This window comes from Microtus ochrogaster, chromosome 26 (genome assembly GCF_000317375.1).
Source record: "Microtus ochrogaster isolate Prairie Vole_2 chromosome 26, MicOch1.0, whole genome shotgun sequence".
Taxonomy (NCBI): Eukaryota; Metazoa; Chordata; class Mammalia; order Rodentia; family Cricetidae; genus Microtus; species Microtus ochrogaster.
In genome coordinates, this window is record NC_022025.1 from 9282846 (window position 1) to 9309856 (window position 27011).

The window sequence follows — 27011 nt, forward strand, 5'->3', positions numbered from 1 at the left end:
GTTCCTCCACCTACATACTCCCCTGCCCCTCCCTCACCAATGCAGCTCCAAGCCTTCCTCCCTTCTCCTTAGAAAACACACAGGCCTAACTGCCAGGTTAACTACTAGATTTAGGCAGTGTTCACCTGGAGGACAGATGTGGAACAAAGGCATTGTGACGGTGTGGTTGTTTCTTGTTTTCCTATTAAAATACACCAGTTCAGACTTGAAGACATGTCAAGTCGTGTGGACCTGAAGTGACTCTGGGTGACTGGGTGACATTGAGCCCTCTCTACCTCACGTAAGCTCATGGCAGCTTGCTGATGGTTCTGAGACATGATGTGTGTTCAGCGTGGCACACATAATTCTCAATATATGGAGAATAAGCATCTTATTATTAATGTAAAAAAGTAGTAAATTTATGGTATAGTAAGAGTGAAAGATAATGTTATAAGAAAATAGTTAAAATAAATTTTTTAGAAAAAAACTGTTTTCATCAAATAAGAAGTATTTAATAAAAGAAGAAACTTCCCTATTCAAAAGACAGATTGGTACCACTTGGTATGGAGACATATAAATTGCACTCTTGGTAAATACTAAGAAAATAAAGAAAAACAAACTCCATGAAACATCCGTAGAGATTATAAATGAGTATGCTATGGATGTATATATCATCTCTTTAAAATACTTTGATAAAATGCTAAATCGATAATTCTATACTTTCAAATTTAAAAGTAACTTACAGGGATGGGGTGTGGCTCGCTGGTCAGTGGCAGAGCAATTGCCCAAGTGCAGACAAAACCACTACTTAGACTTTTGCCAGGTTAGTTAAAAAAGATGGCGCATTTGCCTTTGCCTAGGTCTACTTTCCAATGGACAGTTCCTCTGAATATATCCCAGGCATGCCTATAATTGGTCTGCTTTTAGTGTAAATGCTGCGCGTGTTATTGGAAGTACTGGAAGGTAGCTCACAGTTGTACCCATGTTTGCAACAGGGTTAGCAGTTCTTCGCTGTCCCTCTTTTGTGCCTGCGTCTGCACCGAGACAGTACCGGCCAGCTCTTCATGGTTCTAAACTGAGACAGTACCGGCCAGCTCTTCATGGTTCTAAAACAATTTTGTTTTGACATAAATTTTAACTTAAAATTTCTTATGAAATAATGTAGCAGTTAAAATGGAATTTAAAGTTGTTTTCTACAGTAATCAGATCAGTACATAAAGCTGTTAGGACCAAGATTTTGAAGGTAGGCTCTGAGCCCTTTCCTTTTATTTTCCTACATTGCCATCTGGTGGTCAAGGTCTGAATAGCAACACTTTTACTATAACTTCTTTTTATGAAGATTTAGGTTGTGGGTTTGAACTAAATAACTGGTATAAATCCGTTACCTATTATTTATTGTAGTTATCTTACATGAATAAATTAAATTTTTTAAAAAAATATTTTCTGTATCTCAAACAAAGTGGCCTGCTTTTGAGTTATTCAGCTAGCGTTCCAGACATTTATGCCTATTATAAGCAATAATTTAGCTACTGAACAATTATTCAAAATCCAAGGGGTTATGAATCATACCCATCTGGCCTGTTACAAAGTGATGAATGAATTAGCTGTGTATAAAGCCCGCTCCAGCTTTGAGTCCGTAGAGGAGAATCTCTTCCATGGAAGGAAGAGGTCAAAACTAAGTTTTGTGAGGGTCCAAGATGAGGCCAGCATCTTTCCGATGTCTTTAGCTTAAATCTTAGAATTTGAGGTTCTTGTGTCCGAGGAAGGCAGGTGTTCCATGGAGTGATGGTACTACAACTGACATACTTAGCTCTGAAGGCAGTTTCTGGAAGCTTTGGATGCAGCTCCGACCCCAAGTTGATGCTGTGCTGACATTCTTCCGATGCGGCTCCGATGTGATGCAGTTCTGACTTTCTTCGGATGCCGTGATGCTGTGCTGACTTCTTTGCCGTGATGCCGTGATGCCGTGATGCCGTGATGCCGTGATGCCGTGATGCCGCGCTGACTTTCTTCGGATGCCATGATGCTGTGCTGACTTTCTTCGGATGCGGCTCCAGCATGATGCTGTGCTGACTTCTTCGGAAGCCATGATGCTGTGCTGACTTCTTCGGATGCCGTGATGCTGTGCTGACTTTCTTCGGATGCGGCTCCAGCGTGATGCTGTGCTGACTTTCTTCGGATGCCGTGATGCAGTTCTGACTTTCTTTGGATGCGGCTCCAGCGTGATGCTGTGCTGACTTCTTCGGATGCCATGATGCTGTGCTGACTTTCTTCGGATGCCGTGATGCTGTGCTGACTTCTTCGGATGCCATGATGCTGTTCTGACTTTCTTCAGATGCGGCTCCAGCGTGATGGTGTGGTGATGCTGTGCTGACATTCCTCGGATGCGGCTCCTACGTGATGCTGTGCCGAAGAGTAACAGCATTTCATTGTATCAGGAGGACAGGATGGCCAAGGATGCCAAGACAAAAGCAACTACTGCCTTTGAAAGAACAAACGAAAAAACCAAAGCAAAGCCAAACAAACCCAACAACAAGCTTGCCTTAACAGATCTGAGACACGGCATATATGTACTGGAGCATGATCCTGTCTAGGAAGGGGTTTTAGAGCACTGATATGAACAAATCGTGCTCCTCTCGCAAACGGCTTCAGACTAACGCCACACTTAGACACGCTTGTCATCTCACTCATGAGCTGTGCCTAAATCTAACCCTGAGGATGTTTTGCCCGAATGGTCCCCATTTAGGAATATAGTCTGGCTCCAGTATGGACCACAGTATTATGTTTTGCTAATAATCTTTAAATGATGTTACAGATAACTTAGCATCCAAGTTGTGCCCGACTCCGAGCAGAAGGCTTGCTTGCTCTCATTCAAGCGTTTTCCCAGAGTGTTTTTATATTCACTGGTGTAGACGTGCAGGGAAGACTGCAGAGCCAGCGTGCTATTCCCTCCTTTCAAGTCCTGGGCTCAATTACTGGTGAATATTCCACACCAACCTCTCATTTCCTTAGCCCCACATGCAAAGCATGAAGGGGATTGACGGCTCCATTCAGTGAGTTTTTCAATGCCCAGAACTAGAGAGGCAGAGGTGGTAAAGGCGCATTTTCTTCGGCCCTGCGGAAGGTCTATAAAGCCATTCTCAGTGTGGGGGAGAGGGAGCTTCTAACAAAACATGGTCTTGGGGAAAGAATTCTACTAAGAGCAACTGAGAGAAGAAGGGAGAAGTGTTGGGGACTGGCTGGGGACAGCAGTGGGAAGGGGAACAGGCTCTCAGAGGGAGGAAGGAGTTGAAGCCGTGGGGCACTTTCTAATGCTCATGCTTCAGTTCACCAGTGGGCTTCCTGGCTCAGCAGGCTCCACGAGCTTCCATTGCTTCTCATCAAAGACCTGCATGGCTTAACTTCCTGGGACAGAGAAGAAATTCATGAGTTATGGCTTTGGATTTCTGACTATGCAGTGTTCAAATATTCTCTTAATAGAGAAAAATCAGGGGCCTTAAATGTATCTTCTCAGTCACCATGAACAGTTACAAACTTTATAAAGCTATTCTCATAGCTTTGCTCTAATGGTTTACTATTCAGCCTTGAATTAATACCTGGGTATGTCTTACCGAGACCTTGGTGTGGGAAGTCCTTCTGTACATGTGTGGCTTCTATTGGTTAATGAATAAAGGTGCTTTGGCCAATGACAGGGCAGAATAGAGAAAGGTGGAAATTCCAAACAGATAGAGGAGGAAAGAAGGTGGGAGCTGCCATGTAGCTGTCGGAGGAGAAAGATGCCCTGGAACTTTACCAGTAAACTACAAGCCTCGTGGTAAAATACAAAATAACAGAAATGGGTTCATTTAAGATGTAAGAGCTAGCTAGGAATATGCTAGAATCATTGCCCAAGCAGTGTTGCAAGTAATATAGTTTCTGTGTGATTATTTAGGGTCTGGGTGGCCTGGAATGAACAAGTAGCCTCCACCTATATAAGAACTGCTGTTTAAGTTTTTTTTTCTTGATGTGTGTATGTGTGTGTATGCACATTATATATATATTCATGTATACATGTGTGCGCATATATATAAATATACATACACACAGATATATATAGTAAAAGCAAATAAGTATAGGATGTCTGAAATAGAATCCTATCCAATTTAGACTCCGTAAAATTTATCATCACTTTCCTGGGAGAATAAGATTAGCTATAGGCAATTATGTATTGCAATTAATTCCTTTGTCTGCATTATTTATGAGTTTTATTATGAGTGCAATTGTAAGATTTCTGTATACACCACTAAATTTGCACCTAATGAATTGAATTTACATTCACTTGTTTTGTATTAAACTTAATGAGATGCTTCACTTTTTTTTTGCCTTAGAAGCGGGACAAGGGCAAAGGAAGACATCAGGCCATGCATCATCCTGCACTCATTGTCTGCAGAATAATTCCTGGAACTAGTTCTGTTTTTCTGAACTCAGATATTGGCTATTGATGCGTCAGCAAACTGTTTGCATCCTGGTGACTATTGCAAGTCTTCTCACATTCTTTCATTTACATGATGGAAATCCTGGGCAAAAGCTGGCATCATATCACAGAGGAATATCCTTAGGTGATGGACAGTGGTGTGGGGTTGCTCCTATAGACTGTAGGCTTGGTTGTCAACATTTGAGTCTATAGAAAATGGTAAACAAATACATAGGAAATTTATTATCCATCCGCCATGCCTGCCTGAAAACACTCTTCAAAGTACAAATGAGAACCCACTTGGATTATTTCCCTGTTGGGACATTTGGCTTCCTGTTTCATCTCTGTTTTCCCCAGACCTTCCTTGTGTTCCTGAAGGATGTTAGATGTCTAGGTAGCAACAATTGCCGCTGCAGACCTGAACCGCTGCAGCTTGTTCCTGTGCCTGCACCATTCTGCTTCCTGGAAGGAAAAAGGGCGCTGGGGGGAGGGGGAGGAGGGGGGTGGCTCTCCAGCTCACTTTCCTCCCCATTCTATGTGGCCGTATTTCCCATCTTCCTCCAGGTTTTGTGTTCTGTCTGCCATCTCTTCTTCACTCTGTCTTCACCCCAGTGTCCTCGTGCCCCCAGGGCACTTGGCTTTAAAAAATTATTCCTAGGTCAACCAAGTACACTCTGTGAGTGCCACGCCATCAGGGTACAGTGAGGATTTGCCCTGAACACACTGCCGTGTTTTCACTGAAAGTGCCTCTGTGCAGGCTAACCTCAGTGGGCTGTTCCCAGGCCTCAATGGCCTTCCTCCTCACACTTCCCTTCAGCCTTCCTCTCTTCGTTTCCCTGTCTCCCTCCTCCCCTGCTCCCCCCCAATCATGTACCCGCCCCCTCTGTTTCTATGGGAACTCAGTCTTAGGATTTTTGGGAATTCCTGCTCGACTTCACTGTGACTCGCCTGGCTGTAGGCCAAATATCTGTGGTAAAACTTTTTTCCCCTTTTTTAATCTTTAGCCAGGACTACTTTCATGCCTCCAGCTTCAGATGTTATCGGTTCTTGGCACCCCCACTCCTGTGTCTCACACTGGCTGAAATCTCACCTTGAGGTGAACCTTGTTTTTCTCCCCAAGTTCCCGTCGCGTCCTCCGGCAGACGTCCTGCAGACTGTTCAGAGGCATGTCAGAAACCTGGCGGCCGCTCGAAATGCGTATCTGGACTCCTCCCTGCGCGAAATCCATCTGTTGCTCCTTTCTCCCAAACAGACGCTCACTCAGCCCTCCCCCTTCTAGCCAGTCCCTGAATAGCATAAGGACTGTCAACTGGATGACTTGGGTAGCCTCTGCGTGTGCACTTTGGAGTTCTATTAAGAGGGGGCCAGCCTGATCTCCTAACTATTCCAAAAATTATTCTGCATTTGGCATAAAACCTTGCAGCCACTTAACATTTGACATAGTGATTTCCTGCTGCTCTTCGTCTCTCTAAGATGCCATGGTGTCTAACGCCAGCTGTCTTCTCTGACCTGGTGTCATTGGTCCTCATGTACGACAAATAAATTGTTCTTCAAACCCTTGAGCAGCTCCCCACACCCTGAATCAAGGACACCACACATGTTCTGTTCGCCTGGAATGTTCTTTCTTCACGCTCTTCTCTTTAACATGTCTCTGAAATATATTAACACCCCTCGGAAGTGCTGTTTCTCCAGAGAATTTCTCCCACTGTTTACTTTCCGAGTTGGAAACTCTTCCCCAAGTACCTTCCAGAGCGCGATCCTGGGTGCTTCCTAGAACTTCGCATAATTTATCCCAGTGTATACGCTGAGAGGCAGGGTAAGCGGCTGAAGGCCCGGCAAGTTGGCATCCTGAATCTCACCATTTATTAGTTGTGTCTCTAGAAACAGATTATTTTAAAATAGATATTTTTCATACAATGGATTTGGATTACAATCCTCCCAACTCCTCCTAATTCCCCTCCCCACATCCTCCCCCCCATCCAGAACCACACTCTTTCGGTTTCTCGTTAGAAAACAGACCAGCATCTAATGAATAATAAAAGAATAAAGTAATTAGAATAGAAACAAGCAAATCAAACAAGGACAAAAAGAACAGGAGAAGAAGACAAAGAAAAAGCACAAGAAACACAGACACAGAAACACACACGTTTGCACACACAGGGATCTCATACAAACACAAAACCAGAAGCCGTATTATATGCTCAAAGGTCCTGTTAGGTTAATAAATAAATAAATAAAAGAAATAAGTAAGAAATTCCCTGATGCAGCATTAAGAGACTAAGAGTTTCCCAAAGATGCCACTGAGTTCGTTTGGTTCTGGCCATCTATTTCTAGGCATGTGGCGTGGCCTACCCTTAGTTTGTTTCCACAGTGAGACTCACTTGCACAGAACTTCAGTTGGAGACGGCATCTGGGTTAGAAATGGCAGCCCATGTCCAGCTCTCCTCTCAGCTCTAGGACCCCCTGTCATGCAGACTCACGCAGGCTGTATGCGCACTGCCACAGTCTCTGGGAGTTCCTATGTGTGGTGGTCGTTCTGTGTTTCGAAGGCCTTGCTTTCTTCATGTCCTGCAAGCCCTCTGGCTCCTACATTCTTTCTGCCTCCTCTTGCAGGGTTCCCTGAGCCCTAAGGGCAGGGATTTGATGGAGACACCCCAGCTAGGGCTGAGTGTTCCAAGGTATCTCACACTACACATTTCTGGACGAGTTATTTAGCATTTGTGTGTGACTTTCCTCAAGGATCACATGCGGACAATGTGAATGCCTGTCTTGTAGGAAATTTGCAAAGAGGAAGTGATTACTATTTTAGCTGATAGTAAACACTCACTCCATAAACGTTTGCTTACAAATATGTGGTATAAGTATATTTTTGTATGTGTGAAATTTGCTTTATGTCTGAATGCATGGTTATGTGTTGTGATTCTGGATTGCTACTACACGTTTACTTGGCAGATGAATATTGTACTGCGTCTTATAATCTTATAATTATGTCTAGAAAAAGAAGAATACCATACTATATTTATATAATATGTAATCATTTGTGATTCATGCATTAATTTTTTGAATTGTGTTTTTATCTGCAAATATCCTTTTTCAATTTATCTGTCTAGCCCCCTTTCTTCTCTCAAGATCATGCATTCTTTTCAGTTTGCACATCTCTGGACCCCATGGAAAGCCTGCTCAGATTAAAGATTTAGTGAACAATGGGACCGTTCTTCTCATTTTCACATCCTGGATCTCATTGCACTCCTCTCTGCATTTTCGTCTTTTGGAAACACCAAGTGCGCCCCTGTGAGCACTTCTCCTAGAGTTAGAGAAGTTACCCGGATGATAACGTCATCACTCAGTTCTAAGCGAGCATCACTGGCTTTGGTGTTTCTCCTCCCATCACCCACCTGTACTTATAATGGTCTGTTTGTCCAAGGCACCGCCTTGGTGGTTCTCCGGCATTCTTAGCGTGTGATCACCAAGGAGCAATTTTCCTAAAAGGCCTCCATTGTCCTCGGCTTTCTTAGAATTCTTTCTGTGTTTCGTTCCCCAGGAAAGACTTTCAAAATAGCATCTGCTCATCTCATTCCTTACATCCTTTTTCTAAGAAATTCTTTCTGGTGAGTTACAGTTAAAAATACCCGCTTTCTCTCTCTGTCCCGAGCAAGCACGTCACTTCTGGATTCTTAATATGTGAGAATTGAAAAGTTCCTCCTAGAAATCATCCCCAAATTTAGAAATAGGTGAAACTGTTGCAGGGTTTATGAAGGTGAATACTCCGAGTGATAGTAAGTGAAGTCTGCTGCTTTGTCCAATTTGTTACTTCTGCCTTTTTTTTTTCTTTAAGAAAAGCGCACAAAGAGCTTGAGGTGTATGAAGCTGGGATTTGATGAAAATGGTATGACTGATTTCAGTGTTCACTTATACATTCCCTTTTCATTCTTCACAGTTTAACAGCAATGCTCAGGATGTCAGCTGCTTCCAGCACCTGGTTCAGGCGAACGTGAGAAACAAGAAGGTGTTGAAAGACGCCGTGAACAACATCACCGCCAAAGGGATAACGGATTATAAGAAGGGTTTCAGCTTTGCGTTCGAGCAGCTGCTTAACGTAAGTGTCGATAAGAAGCCATTGTATTTTGTCTGTTTTCAGACGTTCTGATAAAAGTCACCCATCATCGTTAAATTCGCGGACAGATTATGTCCAAAGGTAAGAGCCATGGTTGAAGGTGACAGATTGTTAGTCAATACTTGGGTTCCCAGCTCTTCATTAGAAGCTTTTCCTGTCAGTGGGCTTGTTGATGTGCCGAAATAATGCAAAGGAGGATCTTGTCGCCAACATAGGCAAATGCCTTCATTAATGTTTGTACCAAAGATGGGCTTTATCGTCCTTGGAAAACAAGAGTGTGGGCCTTCGGTAGGCTACAACAGTACATAGGGATTATTGATATTAAAAAACAATTGCTCATTTGAAGGCCAAGGCTGATGATCTCAATTACAGGAGGTTCTCAAGGACTTCGGAAGACTGCCTACTTGAATTGCATCAGATTCTACAGTGACATTAGACGACATGGCTAGAAGAACATGGTGTATATTTTCTCACTAACTTTATAATGATTTCATATCGAAATGGTAGTACTTTGAGTGAGTGACAGATTTGATTGGAATTCTGGACTAGAATTAACTTATTGTGCTGCTTTAGGAGGCCTTTAGAAGTTTTTAAATTATGCACCAGGTTCCCATTATACTTCTCTTAAATTACATGGAAGGCTCACATTAGATTTCTTTTAGTTAGCAGCAAGCTAGAAGCTTGACATTTTCAAAGAAGCTGAGCATTCAGAAGGTAGTGCGATCCATTTTTCTCATCATTTAGGCAAACACATTCCATAATAGTCGAAAAGCTCAGAGTCTAATTTGATGCCTCCGAGAAGTCCGGCTTGCTAAATTAAAGTGTTCGTTCTAATGGCCCTCTGAAGCTAATTCATTATTCTGTGCTCAGTTCTTCGAAAGACCTTAAAGGTTAAGAGGATTTATTGCCGGAATCGAGTCTTGCAGGATTAGAATCTATGTGACAGGTCAGGAGAGGACAGAGGCGGGGAAGGATGCGCAGGGGGGGAGGTGGTAGCATTTAAGGAGGAGCCCTGGGGAGCACCGGATGAGAGACTCCTCACCAGCCCGTCATCCCAACATATAAGGCAACAGAAATAGGGCAACCAGGGAGGAGAGAACAGAAAGGCTATTTGAAAACGAAATGTTAATGTTAATGTGAAAAGCGTTAATCAGGTCACGTGCATGTTGTTTGTTTGCTTCTGGTATAAAATGATAAAGGTTTGTAGAAAAACCCTTTATTCATGCAAACCCCAAACACTCCTCAGCGCCCGGGGAAGTATTGTGTACCAGGTGCCGTCTAAATATCACATTGTCTTACTTTTGCGGGCCTTGTATTCCTTTAGGAAAAACTAACACTAAACAAACAAATACTGGCTGCATACAAATGAAAGTCAAGTAATATGGAGAAAATATAACCTGGGGTGTATTATAGTTTAAAACACAATGGCCTGGGGAGGTGTCTCTGACAGTGACATTTGGTGGCAGGTTTGGCTATCTTAAGTACCGAGAGCTAACGCTGGCCTGATGCACAGCCTGATTTTAGAACACACTACTGAGCTGCCATTTTGTTTGTAGGGTGTAATATGAGCATGCTTTTTTTTCATATTGGTTTTCTTTTTCCTAATTTTCATTGTGGATAATTTGCATATATATGTATTTTTTAACAGTATAATGTTTCCAGAGCCAATTGCAACAAGATCATCATGTTATTCACAGATGGAGGAGAAGAGAGAGCCCAGGAGATATTTGCCAAATACAATAAAGACAAAAAAGTGAGTGTTGTTTGCTAGTGTTTTAATTTTACATGTAGATGATTTTCATACAGATATTCTATAATGGTTGTGAAGCAAATTTTTTTTTTCTCCAAAATGTTAGTTGTAGTTATAACATTAACACATTGATGGTGAAATGAAGCGTTTGTCGGGTAGCCAAGTACCAAGTCACAAATGCATTAGCCGGATAGTGTAGATTTATCGGTCCCATTGGATTCTCATATCACAAAAAAAGAAATAAGAGTATGGGAAAACAAAACAGTTTCAGCCTTTCCTGGATGAAGCTTCATGTCTCATAATCATTAGAATTGGAGGAAGACTCGATATTCTAAAAACACCAAGACATTTCTGCCGTGTTATTTTAAATAGATGTGAAAACCGTTCACAACAGCAGTCAGACACAGCCTGCTTGAGAAGAGGAGGCTGAAGATGAACTCCTTGGTTGGCATAATAGTTTAAAGAATGCTATCCCAAAAGCCACAGACAATACAAAGATTGGCGTTTCACGATTGTAATATTCCATTTCCATGTTTGTGGTCCTACAGGAGACACGCAGTGTAGTTATGAAGTTATACTGTGCAGAGAGTGTTATTATATTACTACACCTGTTAAGACTAGAACTGCTTCATCTTACCGAGAGTTTGCATGTACTTTCTTACTGACACTCCATATTTGTAATAGACACCGATTTTCATGCCTCATCTTACCGAGAGTTTACATGTACTTTCGTACTGACACTCCATATTTGTAATAGACACCGGTTTTCAATCGATTTTCCTAAAATGCTAAAGGATCATCTTAAAAGTCATGGGGGAAGATATAATGTCTTTCTTGTGCTTAACAAATTATACATTGACCCTAATGAAGACTACATCTATCTTCGGCCTCCAGGAGGCTGTGGCTACAGGTGTAATTTACTGGCTTTTGATTTCTCTCTGGTGGACAGTTTTACTCTTTGGGAAGATTTGGCTCCATAGGAGCTCCAGTCGAGTGTTTTATAGTTATTTAATGCATGTGTGTGTGTGTGAGGGGGGGTTGTTGGGTTTTTGTTGTTGTTGTTGTTTTTTTTTTTTTTTTTTTTTTGCATTTGTTAGAGAGAACTACAGGCTTGTAGAGAGAGAATCAGTCTTCTCCAGGTATGAGCCCTTGTGAGGTTAGGCAATCTCAGAGGCCGACCCTAAACACATGCGAGCAAGATTAAATTGTTTTCCCTGGCTGTATTTATAAACATAGATGTGTGTGTGCGATTATAAATAAAGAATGAGAAAACATGAACTTTAGAAGAAATGGGAACAACCCAAGAAGAATGGAAGGGAGGAGGTGTGACGAGGAAATCCATACACACAAAAAAAATTGAAGAAGCTATTTCTTTGTTGATTGCATTTTTTCTTCAAAGCATAGGCTCTAATGACAAGCCAGCCTCTGGCAAACAGATAAGGAAACCATGCAACATTCTAGGAAGTGCTTGTTAGCCTCAACCAAAGGGAAGTCTGTAGTATATAACATTGGTTAACTTTGACATCATGTTTAGTGAGCTAAGCTCTTCACAGACACACATGCAAATAAGTGGATATTATATGTTTGCACATACATGAGAAATCTGCAGGAGTCACGAAGTTGCAGGGACTGAAGAAAGGGGTGGATACTGATCTCATTTTCACTGTGTGGGCACCCAGTTAAAGTTTTACAAACTGGCTCCATGGAGGTGCATTGCAGCACTATAACTGTAAGAAAATATATTTCGTTTTTGAGTTAGATATGTTTTTATTACTCCTTTGAGTTTTGGAGATTATGATATAATTGCATCCTTTTTACCCTTCTGTTTCCTAAGGGAGGATTGTGAAAGAGGGGCTGGAAAGATGGTAAAATCCAGAAGCTGAGGGAACTTGCTTAGTAATGGCAGATGCTGCACTTGTAATGTTTCCACACGGCCGCTCAAACATGAGTTGGAAGTATGTCTGCCTAAAAGGGAGCTGAGGGTGTGTCTCGTGCAATGTGCTTTTACCACAATCATACAAAATTAAATATATAAATACTATAAGGTCTTCAAGTTTTGTAATCTTTAAAAAAGAACCCCAAGAACCACCATCTTAATTGTACTTTTCCTCTGGGCCTCTTGTGGCATTAGTATGGCCAGTGAATGATTCATTTAAATTCCCTTCCCATCGTGATGACTCAGAAGTCATTCACGGCAGCCCAGGTAGGTGTGATGGAATTGTCTGGACCACTGATGGATGTGTCTCTGGGTGCACAGCACAGCTGAATGAAGCCAAAAGCTTTGAGAATTAGAACAAAATGTTTGGGTTCTTTTTAAGGAATGTGCTACTCTTGGGAATCAATCTACCTGATTAGAGATAGGCAGCGATTTAAAACCAAATCCACGTTAATCTCCAGGAGCAGCTGTTCCAAATTAAAACACAATTACTTTCTAATCTTTACCTGCAGAAGTGACATTCCTTGGGGCTCACCCATGTGTGTGAGACCTCCTTAAAAATGGTGCCAAAACTAGAATGAGCTCCACAAATAAATGAGCAGGGAGAGGCAAGCCAGACGCACAGTTGAAAGATAATTCCCAGGACTAGGAAAACATCAAACATATTTGCTTTTCTCTGGAATGGCAATGATGGCTTGATTGGCGATGCACCCCCTCAGACTGCCTCTGCAGGTAGAAAAGAATTCTCTCATGGTTTACTGAGTTTTCAGAATTTAATCTTATAAAGAAGGCAATCAAAATTAATATAGCAAACATTTTTGAAGTATCTAAAAATATTAAAACATGCACGTGAAATCATTTTTAAAGTAAGGAATGTTCAGCTAATATCAGAATATCCATTGTTGCAATTTTCAACAGTTCGCTTGTAAATGTGAGGAGAGCTCTTTCCTGCATTGCTACTGCATCTAAACAGAAAGATGCTTTCTGCCGTCTGTCAAAGTCTACACCAAGTCCCAAGTGTCTCAATATGCATTGAGGTTTTAGAGTTTAAAAAAATAATCTTTTTAAACTGACAGAAAAAATGCACAAAAAATAATTCACTTCATTCCCGACTTTCTTCGTGCCTTTTTTCTCTATCAGGCAAAATTATAGCCTCTGTAAGGAATTGTTCTGACATAAGTAATGAAGGCTGTTTAGCTCATAAAATATAATACCAGTTACATTGCTTCTAAAATCTTTTTAGATATTTTTGCACTTTCAACCAGTTCTAAGCATTAAGCTTTGGAATAAAAGCATATACCTTTGTTTATAGATCGCAGTGTGGTTTACGCCAGAGTCAGATTACAGTTGAAACGATGACATACTGGCCTGCCCTATGGAGGAGTTATCAATTTCAATGGGATGTTATGTGCAGGGTGTGTGTCTTTGGGTATGTGTGTATATTTTTGTGTCTGAAATCATTTGTTTCTCATTTATTTCTCTCAAAATAAAATTAGTAATGGCCGTTTATTCTCTACTCTAATAAAATACCTGGCTACATTTTGTTCAAATTTGAGGAATATCACTTTTGCAAGTTTTAGATTTTAATTTAATGTATAAATAAATCTTATACCAAATAAAATTCTTACTGAGGTACCAAATATATAATATAACACAAAAACTTTAGATATATAAAGTGCACTTGAACTATGTTTTAAGCTTGATTATATCCTGTCATCCAAGAATCTTTCATAGTTAAAACGTTGCTATGAGTGGTATTGGTCTTGCTGTTTCCATGGCTGCCAACTGCTTTCACGAAAGCTCTGCTTCATATATTGTCCTCAGAGGGACCTCTGCCAGCTTCTCTCAAATGGTCTGGTCACCTCAGTGTCCTTTGCTGTGTGTTCAAGGCACCTTCTTTCTGTTTCACTTCCATGACCCCCCGGTGACCACTTGCATTATATCCTGATGTTGCTTGAGCCTTTATTTATCCTAGAAGCTGTGTGAAGTAAGGTGACATAAATTCATAAGTCTACCAAGGATTTCATAGTCAATCACAGAGTGTTTGACTCAGAGTAGTTTCTCAGTTTTTAAGAGTATGGCGTGTATGTGCATACTGAATACAGTTCTAGAATAGGATATCATCACACATAGCAGAAAACGTTCAGTAGACTTCCAACTTGTTGTAATAGGAGCGGCGGGGCTGCGTCCCCAGCATCCCGGCCGCCTGGCTAGAATAGGATACCATCACAGATAGCAGAAAACGTTCAGTAGACTTCTAACTCATGAAGTGGATGCCGTTCAATGTTCCCTTGAGATCGGAGCTTTTAGTAAAAATACTGTTTGCACTCCTCCATGTCTCTTCTTCTGAGGGCAGGGAAGACTGTGTCGTTCATGCTGATGGTGTTCTTAGCTCTTATCTGTCCATTACACAGGTTCCTTTAACAGCGCATCAGCAGCACTGGTAAAGTACTTTTTATTATTCAGGAAGAATTTATTATATCCAAAACCAAGAAGATCTGAGTCACTCTCTTGCCTTCTGAAGTCAGCTAGTGAGAGTCTTAATAGGACAACAGATGTTTTGGAAACCCATTGTTGCTATAGCTCAGTCCTACATTATAAGGGGCAGTAAGTGTCTTCAGAGAAATTCAAATGTGAACCCCAGTTCTGCACTTGCATTAACTAAGTAGAACCAGCTTTGGGCCAAAAGGTAGAGCCAGCAACGACTGGACAAAAAGTAATCAGAGAGTCAGAGGGAGTCTGGAAGATGGATAGAGAGATGCACAGGAAGTAGTAGGGAGGGACTTTGAGTGTGGTACTCACTTTTGGATTGGCGGAGGGGAAAGACGCTCTATTTCTGAGATGCCTTGACCTCTCTGAGCCTAGTAGGTTTTCACCCCAGCCTCTGATTCCAAGTCTTATAGGTAAGTAGGATGATAGAGATTTAGTTAAAGACTACATTTGGGGGCAGAGGTAGGAGGTGGATCTGGCCATGCCTGAGAAACCGGCCCGTAACTGCAGAGCCACAATTACCACAGCAAAAGAGGGACTGAGAGGCCTTCCTTCTAATCCAATAATACGAGGTGAATCATCACACCAGGCAGCAGGGCTCCAGTCTAATCCCAACACATGGGCCTGTGCTGTGCATGCATCTGCAGGGTACATGAGGGAAACATTAGCCTGTTTGAGATGGTGGCTGCTGACCCTCTATGACAACTGCATGCTGTTTTCCTGTTGAAACACTTGTTATGTTATTGACTTGGTCATATTCAACAGGCATTAATCAAATGTTTCTGTCAGACCTTTGGAACCGAAATGGGTTTAACTTCGGCATACATGTGCCATATACATGGCATTGGCTGCGTAGCATCGGAGTTTGCGACTATGTAGAATAAAGTGTCCAAATGTGTTCATCTAGGAAGATGCTCCTTTTAGCCCTTTTGAGTTCTTGATGCAGGAAAGGCGTGCAACCTGCTTTGGAGAGTGAACTGTGGAAGTTAGACTCTCTGCCGCCTTCTAGACAATGGTGTAGTCACGGCTGTCTCATCCCTACAGCTGAGGCTCCACAGCTCATGAGTTCGTAAAGACTTCACACGCAGTACTTTCTTTCCAATTGGAGCACTCACGTGATGAAAGCATCTCCACCATCGTATTCATCGCCACGCCATGGAGATAGGACAGCCAAAATAAGAGACATCAAACAGGTTTTTTTTTTTTAATTTTTTTTTATTGAGAAAAAAAAATTTCCACCTCCTCCCAGCCTCCCACTCCTCCCACCCCCCCACTCCTCTCCCCCTCCCTCTAGAGTCTGAAGAGCAGTCAGGTTTCCCTGCCCTGTGGAAAGTCCAAAGTCCTCCCCCCTCCATCCTGGTCTAGGAAGGTGAACATCCAAACTGGCTAGGCCCCCACAAAACCAGAACAAGAAGTAGGATCAAAACCCAGTGCCATTGTCCTTGGCTTCTCAGCAACCCTCATTGTCCACCATATTCAGAGAGTCCGGGTTTATCCCCTGCTTTTCTAGTCACAATCCAGCTGGCCTTGGTGAGCTCCCAATAGATCAGCCCCACTGTCTCCGTGGGTGGGTGCACCCCTCTTGGTCCTGACTTCCTTGCTCATCTTCTCCCTCCTTCTGTTCCTCATTGGTACTTTGGGAGCTCAGTCCAGTGTTCCAGTGTGGGTCTCTGTCTCTATCTCCATCCATCGCCAGAAGAAGGTTCTATGGTGATATGCAAAATATTCATCAGTATGGCTATAGGATAGGATCATTTCAGGTTCCCTATCCTCAGCTGCCCCAGGAACTAACTGGGGACCTCGCCTTGGGCACCTGGAAGCCCCTCTAGGTCCAAGTCTCTTCCCAACCCTAAGATGGCTCCCTTAATTAAGATATGTGCTTCCCTGCTCCCCTATCCAACCTTCCTGTATCCCAATCATCCCGTTGCCCCAAGTTCTCCCCATCCTCCCCTTCTCCCTTTTTTCTCTCCATCTCCCCTTACCCCCTCCCACCCCACCCTTAAGATCCCGATCAGATAAGTCAGTCAAGAACTGAAATTATCTGTCGTCAAACTTCGACAGCCTCATATAGAATATTCCCGGCTTGACATCCATCAGTGCCTCTCGTCTGGCCAGCCAAGGATAGTCATTTGCCCACCCGGGAGCCCTCCTCCTGCCATACAGCCTGGCAGTATCGTCAGCAGGGATGCTCCTGGCCTCTGCAGGCGGGCTGCCGTCAGGATGGATCGTCGAATCTGTGCAGGCTGCGCGTACCTTTCAGATCCCTGTGTTTTAGGGAATCCATTCATATGACCATGAATTCGGACTTTATCTATTGCCTAATGTTATAGAAGTAGAAATGCGGGCTCTTCAAGGGCTCTGTGTTTAAACACGTGTGTGGATTGTGGAACACACTGTAGCACTTTCCTAAAGGTTTTCAGTCCAGTCCAGTATTTTGATAGGCTAAATACCAAAAGTTTGAGTTCCCAGAGTGGATTAATAAAATCCATCTCAGATACCGTCTTTTCTCACATGTTTCAATAGCTAAAGGTTTTGTTTTAGTTTTACTGGCTCCCCTTCTTCATAGATTCATCTACATTATTCTTTGGAGACTTGCCTATTGTAAATTAAACTTGAACTCTGGGTAACTGATGATTGTTGAGGTGACAGTTTCCAGTAACTGGATTCTGCTGGGAAGAAAAATTCTTAACGGCCTCAAACAGCTAATCCTGTGGGTTTGGAAAGCTCTTAATTGAAGAAAAGTATTTCAGATTTCAACAAACAAGACAGAAGATTTTACAAAATGCTTTAGCAGAAGTGAGAATTGTAGGATAAAATTATAAATCAGGAATATATATTTTATTATATATTTATCTATCTTTCACGGTACTCATGATTGAACTCAATGTCTCACGCAGCCAGGCAAATGCTGTACTGTTGGGTCATCGTTATATTTTAAAACACAAAATTTGGTGTTTTCTTGAAGCCAATAGTTTAGGTTTTTAATTAATTTGGAGCTATTGGAATTATACTATTCTGTTTAGAGAGATATCAATTTTTTAAATTGTATTTATTTTTGACTTTATTTATACATGTGTGACGGGCAGAGGTGAGAGTCACAACATTTGGCATGCGTGTGGATGGAGGGCGGAGGACATGTTTGTGGCGTCATTTCTCCTCTTCTGTCTTCCCATGAGTCTCGGCAGTTCCGTTCCTCAGCATGGTTGCTTCGGATTGCAAACCCCTCCACCTCCTCACCTATCCTACCTGCCCAAAGAAACAGATCCCTAAACAACTGAGGGTAAAATATGCAAATTTACAAACCATAAAGCCCCATTTGAATTTGTTTAATTTTGTTACAAATGCTCCTTCCTTTGATACTTCTCTGCTTATCACGTATGGCCGAGTCAAGAACGAGGCAAATAAATTACATGTTATGTTTACTTGACATTTTTATTCAACTAGAGAAAATATGTCTGTGCAATGCAAAATAAAAACGACATAAATTTGCCATGATAAAAACAACCTAAATTACAAAGTACACAGTGCATACCAGGGTCCCCTGGTTCCATTCTTCCCACGTTATCCTCGACTGACTTCTATGAAACCTGACAGCAGAGCTGGTCTCGCGTCCCTCCGGAGAGCCGAGAGCTCACACTTGACCCTTCATTCTTTCCTGATTTAACCGTCATCAGACACACACAAAACACTGAAGTAGAGGTCAACTAGTACAAACTTGGAACGATTGAAGCTGGACTTTATTCTACGCTATTTTCTCACATCATTTTTGGACTCCGATTTTTGGGCAATCTCTGTGAAGTTGTGAATGATTGTGTATGTTTCAAATGTGTCCTGATGGGGAAGATTTCCGTAACACTGGTTGAGGAAAACTTACCTGGTTTGTCTAAGTACGGTTCACTTTGAAAATTGACACTGTGCATCTGTTGATGCCTGAATCGACCATATGATTAGAAATAGTCTCCTGGCCTGAGTCACAGAATTCACCTTCCTCAAAAGCAGAAATGGCACAATATGAACACAGGATCGTGTGAAGAATTTGCCTGCATGTTCAGATGAAGCATTTAGCTCCTCTGACTACATCTTTAAAATTGAGTTTTTTATATGCAGCTGTATGCATACATATGTATCTGTACATATACATATGCATCTGGATGTATACATAGTTTTATGTAATATACACTAACAATGTATTATTTCCAGTTATTATTATTATTATTATTTCAGAGCAATTTGCTCTGAAATTCACATTGTACAGCTTTCAGGTAATCACTGCATTTCTCAAAAATCTTAAATTTAAAGATGTGATGAGACTGGAAACATTCAGACACTATGCTGGTTGAACAGGATATATATATATATATATATACACACACACATAGATATACACATATATATGAATATATTATACATATATAAATATATGGTGTCGTAACAGTCAATGAATTGAAGACGCCATGAATTTGAAGGAGAGCAGAGGGGGCATGTGAGGTAGTTTGGAAGGTTGAAAAGGAAGGGCGAAGTGTAATTCTTACCATCACAAAAGTATGTGGAGTTTGGCCGGCTCTGCGTTTCGGAGTTAGTTCCTAGAAGCTCCACTGGGTGGCAGCAATACCGTATAGAAAGGGAAGCGTGGAGTCAGGAAGTCCAGCAGAAGCCAGAGCACAGAGCTCACCATTGTTACCCTTATGTGCTACAACCTGTGGATACTAAGGTTCACAAAATCAGAATTCCCCATACATAGTTAGGTAGGAATATGTTGAAGACAAACAAATACAGCAATGATATTTTATTCGAACAGTCTCTTAGGGAAAATAGTTTTACCTTTTTTACAACTTTTATATCCGTTTTTCATCGTAATGTAAGGAATGTGTATGATGCTCAGTTTTGAGGACAAAGGTCTTCTCCAGTATACAATTTCAAACTTTATAAGATGACTTTTGATATGCAGTTGGTAAACATATATTGTGTGCTCTCTCCATAAAACTAAGTACAAAATATGCACCTTGGATATGATAAATTTTATAAATCTGTGATAAGTCAGAATTATATATTCTTATAAATTATACAGAGTTGGAATTTGTAATTCTCAACATTTTAGTAACTGCTGGAAGGAAGTATTCTGCACAAAATTGCGCTGTCATGCATGTATGTCTACAGCAAGGCAAAAATAGTGCAGAAACATAACATTGATACAACAGGCAAATGGCCGAATTATTAATGTACCTTGGAAATAAATCTGCAAGCACCAGGTAAAATGAAGAGTGGTGAGGTAAAGAGAAGCATAGGCCGTTTCAGAATGATCAACTGTCACAGAACGTGCCCCTTTCCTTCATTCTGAGCTGTGGGCGCCACCTGAGCAGCCTGGAAAGTCAGGTGAAGTCACCCTGGCCAAACAAACAAGGCCCAAGTCATTCTGCCGCTTTCCTTTTTCGAAGTGAAATGTTTCTTTGCACTGCTTGAAGGATAACATCAGGCGAAATAATCACACAGCGTGGGTCTAAGTGTGGGCTCCGTGTTATTGGAAATATAATTCACTCGGCCTAACTCCTCCGTTTCTTCGCGCTGAGCAGGATCCTGTGGAAAGTATTTTGCCTTAATAGTGTTGTGGTAACAGGAGGAACTGGATACAGCTGCGCATTAATTGAATCTGCGAGGTATGCCCACGTGCAGATTCCTCGGGGCACCCCAGATAAACCGCATTACTACTCGGGGTGGTCAACCTTAGAAAAATATTTCTGTTAGGGCTAGCTCAGCTTTGTGAGTGGTAACACGTGGAAGGAGAAGACAGACTCGCAACTGACTTGGCTGAAATGAAGCACTGGTTCTCACGAAGAAAGTGAGAGTAGGCGGGAGGGAGAGGTACGAGCTTCTTCTAGGTTTCATCTTTGTTCGTACAATTTGTAAGAGACTAAAATTCAGGTGTGAGCCAAGTATCCATGAGGCCAGATGGAGTTACATAGCATGAGCCTTTCTCCAAATGCACACAGCAAACAGATGTGGCCACACATGACCTCATATACTATAGTAACTGAGGCAAACCTGGGTGACTTAAAGTGTGGCCTAGATAAAACGTTGCAAGGGAGCTATCACCGTCCTAAGCATGCCTTTGACAGCAGGGACTGTCATAGTATTTGTAGCCCAGACCAACAGAAGAAAGAAATGTGAATTTTATTTATTTATTTATTTATTTATTTGAGATTTGTGCTCAAGATTCAGGTGCCAAACAGAACAAAGAAATTGTCTGTCATAGGAGCTGGGGTTTAGGTTTGAGCTGGGCTTAAGTTTGAGAAGTCTCAAGCTCAAATTTGGGGGTCTGAATTCAGAACCCTACTATCTACTTAAAAAGCAGGGCACGGCGGAACACGTGTGTAATCCCAGCAATGGGGAGGCCGGAATGAAAGGAGTTCTCGGGGACTTGATGTCCACAGTCTAGCCAGTGAGCTTCAGGTTCAGGGAGACCCCCATTCCCTAAACTAAGATAGAGAACTGGGGGAGATGCTTGATGCCAATCTCTGGCCACCACACGCATGCTCACACAGGTGCATGGGACACGGTGCCCCCAGGCACCCACAATGGCCCCTTTGATTGAATTAATGAAAGAACAAGTGAACAAACAGACAACAACAAAACAGCTAGCAGCTTAAATAGTTAGCAAAGCCAGCCCTGTTTTCCAGTGAATGAGTGCTATTAAACCACAATCTTAAATATTGCCACAGTGTGAAAGTAGAAAAGCCAGGCTAAATGTCCTTTTCCCCAGTCACAACAGAAGCCATGAGCTCCTGTATCTATTTGCATAGCTAATTGCCTATGCCATAGGGAAGAAGCATTGCTGTGGTTGAATAGGTAGGTGCGACCTTTATTCAGGCAGCAAGGGGGAACTGAGTTGCTCCCTCAGGAAGCACTTCTTTTTTTTTTTTTTAAATATTTATTTATTTATTATGTATACAACATTCTGTCTGTATGTCTGCCGACCAGAAGAGGGCACCAGACGTCACTACAGATGGTTGTGAGCCACCATGTGGTTGCTGGGAATTGAACTCAGGACCTTTGGAAGAGCAGGCAATGCTCTTAACCACTGAGCCATCTCTCCACTGTCCGGGCACCGAGCTTGGAGATTTGGTGCAGGATGCCATAGTGCTGATCCCATTGTGGCATTCAGGGTAGGCTCGATGGTCTTCCTTTAGTGCTTGCTCATGACCTCTACGGGTTTTATGTTAGACTGGCTTTATTAGCTTCCCTGCCTGAATGTGCTTTTATTAGTTTCTGCTTCAGCAATTTTGTTTTGCTGTTCAGTTGAATTTTACTCGGCCGATTTTTCAATTTCCTTAGGTCCGTGTGTTTACGTTTTCTGTCGGGCAGCATAACTATGACAGAGGACCTATTCAGTGGATGGCTTGTGAGAATAAAGGTAATAGATCTGTCTCTCTTGAGCATGTTTGATTAGAATATAAAATACTTCGGTAATTATTGTTAGAACAAAGAAATTGTCTGTCATAGGAGCTGGGGTTTAGTAAAGTGTAGTAAGAGAAGCGGCGGGCGGTTTGTCATTCCAACCACCCCGCTCGGCAAGCTTACACCCAAAATAATCACATGGAAATTGTATTCATTTAAACACTGCTTGGCCTCTTATTTTTAGCCTCTTATTGGCTAAAACTCTCACATCTTGATTAACCCATCTCCGTTAATGTGTATCTCCACTTGCTTGTGGCCTACCGGCATGATCTAACCAGTGTCTGTCTCCGGCAGGAGACCATGGCGTCTGCCTGTCTGTCCTCCTTCCCAGCATCCTGTCCCGTCCACTTCACCTATCTAAATTCTGCCCTATCAAAAGGCCAAAGCAGTCTCTTTATCCAACACACAAGCAGAAGCACCTCTTACACCATTAAAGTATAACTAAACTGTATGGAATAAGAATTAGATTCTGAACTTGCTTTCTAAAAAAAAAAAAATACATACAAGAAACTCTGAGATTAGCACTGCATTAAAACATATTCAAACATCTGATCCTAATATTGTGAATTGATGAAAGCATGCAAGATACTTAATGATGTATAGCAGATTTGTGCATATTTCTTCTCTAAATGACTGGATTACTGTTTTTGAAAACAATCTCATACTTTTCCTCAATATTCAAATTTCATGCAGTGAACTATTTTTTTTTTGTACTCAGAAAAAAAAGGCTTTTGAAGAATAAACTGTTATATTAACAGAAAAGAGAACCTGAACACATCCCAAAACTTACGTTAAGGAAAGCATGTGCCTATGCTAATTATGTGTCTATCTGTACCTTTAATAGTTTATCTAGTGAAAAGGAGTTTGACAGCTCCTGTTTCCTTACTGGTTTGTAGAAGTTAAAGTTATTTGATACTATCTAAGAAATACAGTAAAATTAATCATAAATTCCCTAAAGTTGTTCACTAATCAATATTTTTCAGAATTTAACATTTGTATTTATATTTTAATGTAAATCTTTATATTATTTACTTACCCAAGTTAGAAGGGAAATAACTTTTCCTCCTATGAAAAAAACATAAATCTATTTTATTGATATTTATTGTAAGTGTGATATTTACAAATTATAATTTGTATGTGAATTTTAGGTTATTATTATGAAATTCCCTCCATTGGTGCAATAAGAATCAACACTCAGGTATGGTTATCTAAAAATGCTTATACTCTTTTTTCAAAGTTTAGGGTTACTTTCCTGGAAATAAAAAGAGATTGTCCTGGTTTTATTAGTTCAGTCCGATGAGAATAATTAAAAGTGGAAAAAAAGATTTACATAATTTATATTTTCACCCAGTACTGGCTAATGTGGTATTTATTGATTTTATATCCTTAAATATAAAGCCTAGGCAAACATATAGTGTGCATATTATGTATATATAATTGTGGTTTGTTATTCTTAGGTATTAAAAAGTCATAGAAAATGGATAATATGAAATTTATTAATAATCTCATGTAATTTTTATTCAATTGTAAGTTACATGTAACTTTCTCAGCCACACAGAACACTAAATAGTAATTATTCTGGACAAGTGGTCTAAACCCTGCATAGGACTGAGATTTTTCCCACAATTCCTCCAGGTCTATTTACCTATTTATTTACATAAAACTGCAGTAAGATGACTTTATAACGTTGTTGATTTGAGAGAAAAAGCATACTGTTTACACAACATTTTGTAGAATTCTGCAATTTTATTTAAATATTTTCATTTTGAAATATTCATAAATTACAATTTAGAGATCATGGCCCAATTTGAAGCACTAGCAATAATGCCCAAAATAGCTGTTAAAACTGAGCATAAATAGCTTGGCCTCCTGGAAGTGCTCGCTGACCCCCCGAGGGTTGAGATGAAGCAGCAGGGAATGTAAGCCTGGTGTCTGGATTTGGCACATACCACAGTTATTTTTTTGATATGTTTAAATGCAGTTTTGAATTCCATCCAAACAATCTGTTATGTGAAAGCAAGTATGTGGCTGCTTTATCATTTCAAATTTGTGCCATTTCGCACATAAATCACAGAGCCTTAGATAGTTTAAATCAACATGAAGCGATTCATAATGAATATATTTCACTTATCATTGGCTGTACTTTGAGGAACAATGTTCTGATTGGTACTAGAAAAAACCTGGAGGAGATATATACTATAAATAGGTACTATTGATCCAATGTATACAAACAAACCATTTAAGGATAAAACTAGATGAAAATTATAGAATGCCCCAAATAGGACAGATATACTCTCAATAATTTGGTTCCATATTCATTTTCAATTTTTCTCTTTGAAGGTTACTTTGAAGCATTGTATCTCTGACATTTGTTTGTTCTGCTGATGGTTTACAACCTTTTTTTTTTTTTTGTATAAATAGGAATATTTGGATGTCCTGGGAAGACCCATGGTTTTAGCAGGAGACAAAGCAAAGCAGGTGCAATGGACCAACGTGTATCTGGATGCGCTGGTAAGAGTCTGGGCTTCTCCGCCGGAAGCTGTCATGGGAAGAGCACATGGCTGACTTTTCCTCTCTCTGGGTGGCGATTCCCTTTTCCTCTTCCCTGATCCTTTCTTTCTAAATCTACTCCTTTGCAAGCTTCTCAGCTAGGTTTACATTAGTATGAAATCATACATGTAAAATTGTAGATTATTCTTCTTCTACTGAAAATACTGGTTTTCCAACTTAGAATGCTGACTATATGGGGACTGCAATCACGTGTTGACATTTTAATATAAGAAAATAATGCTGCACATCATGTAAGTAGTAACTAAGAATTCCATATTTTGAACAAACACATTGAAACACCTATTTTTGAAGTGGGTGTCTGAGTAACTATATGTACAACACGTTCCACCATTGCACCCGGACTTGTGCAAACTCTAACGTACATTCAGTTAGATCTACAGACTCTGGCAATGCATTCAAATCAGCATGGGCATAATTACATCTTTGTATAGACTCTCTGGCTTTAAGTGCAGATTTAGACATTCTTATGGCAATATCACATTGAGGTGACCCAGTCTGCTGAGAGATAATGTATGCATATCAGTTTCTCATAACGCATCTGCCCTGTTAACACAAGCATGCTATCACGTTTTAAGGAGTAATTTCCAGCTGGGAGTTATTTCCCTATTTTTGTCACTTGAACTTGTATGAAAACATCTTTTGTCAAGCACACAGTGGTGCAGAGCGCTCCCGCTGGCATATAACAACTGGTACCCTGGATTGGTGTTAGGTATCCTAGAATAAACATCAGTCAGCCCTGTTCCCCACAGAGCACAAAATTATCTAGCCCAAATTTTCAATATAAGTTGAGAAATCATGTTTTAATTTATTCTTACTTTATGACACAAGTTGTTAAAACTTGACAATACTTCAGTTTTTTTTTTCATATGCCAAATCTGAATTTAAGGACTATTTAGCCATTTACCAAAGTAGTATACTCTAACAGAAAGTGAATGCTGAATCAGTGGTGCCCTTTCCCCTACTTGGAGTGCAGTTTAATGCCTTTGCTACTCTCTCAGGGCAGTGATGAACAGAAGGGCAAAATGCAACCCGTTAGAATGACTTATCACTCGGTACTCACAAAATAAACACATACAGGAAGTCAGAGGGAAAGTCGGGACTATTAGCAGCCATCTCGCATGCTAAGAGAGATAAAGGGAAGCTTGCTTACCTCAAGCCACCGAAAATGACTGTCGAGTGTCCCTTCTTGACGTTACTTATTTACTTAAGGTCACATGGTCATCTCCAGCCACGACCAAGATGTTTCGGTTTTTTTCAAACCCATCACCGGATTGCACACGATAGGAGTCGGTAGTTAGGCCTCGCTGCGTTTCCTATGACCAGAAGTTCATTACCCAGAGTGTCTGTCCGCATTGCTGGCAAGGTTCTCGCTGATAACACAAATAACATTTGGCGGAAATGCTGATTGTCAATGTTCCACTTTCCAAGCCGAAACGAGATGTTTAAAAAAACAAACGAAGTGGGAGACGTAAGTTGGTGGCCAGAGGACACAGCATTCTTTGTACTGGTTTAAAAATAGGAGCCCCCTTACTTAGAATCACTGCGGGGGCGGGGGGGGGCGGGGATCTGAATGTGCGTCAGTCAAATCAGCAGTTTATTAGGAAGGGGACATACGGTATTTCAAGAACAAACTTGATAACCGTATTTCAAGAACAAACTTGATAAGGACTGCGACACGGAGAATTCTAACAGCTGTGGCACTTTAAAAGAAAGATGCTGTCTAATTGGGACTGGGATGGGGCGTGGCTAAAAAGACATTTCAGCTGAGCGTAATTGCGAGTCATGTTTCTGTAATTCATGGGGAGGATGAAACCACATAAAGCTGCACATTGGCCGATCTAGGAGCACTGGGTCCATTCAAGTCATCATACCAACTCGGGATCGCCTTTAGAGACCCTGGATATATGAGAGGAATAGGACTTGGTGCAATGTGTCATTTGGAAGATGACGGGACGCTCTCCATGTAAAGGGACATAGGAAGAGTTGCTATGTTTAAGATAAGTGTCCCATTCCAGGAGGCGGGACACTCAGCTTTATCATTCTATTCTGTGGCGCCGTGCCTGGGACAAAGAGCACACTCCGGAGTCTAGTTGTTTAAAGTAATATTCATTAGGGGACTGTTTAAAAGTTATATTTAGACATCACAGTACTCACCTAGAATCTTCTGCAAGTTAAAAGTAATATTTAAACATCACAGTCCTCACCTAGAATATTCTACAAGTTAAAAGTAATATTTGGACATCACAGTACTCACCTAGAATATTCT

The 27011-nt window shown here is 41.1% G+C and overlaps 1 protein-coding gene across 2 annotated transcripts in view; it reads left to right on the plus strand.

The window, feature by feature from the left end:
* Cacna2d1 (calcium voltage-gated channel auxiliary subunit alpha2delta 1) overlaps positions 1-27011 on the plus strand; it is a 441225-nt gene that overhangs the window by 352663 nt on the left and 61551 nt on the right. For both annotated transcript variants that reach the window (XM_005358331.3, XM_005358334.3), the window contains exons 11-15: positions 8370-8528; positions 10195-10299; positions 22052-22130; positions 23323-23372; positions 24596-24685. In XM_005358331.3, the coding sequence (XP_005358388.1) occupies positions 8370-8528; positions 10195-10299; positions 22052-22130; positions 23323-23372; positions 24596-24685 (483 nt within the window). The remainder of the gene's footprint in view (positions 1-8369; positions 8529-10194; positions 10300-22051; positions 22131-23322; positions 23373-24595; positions 24686-27011) is intronic.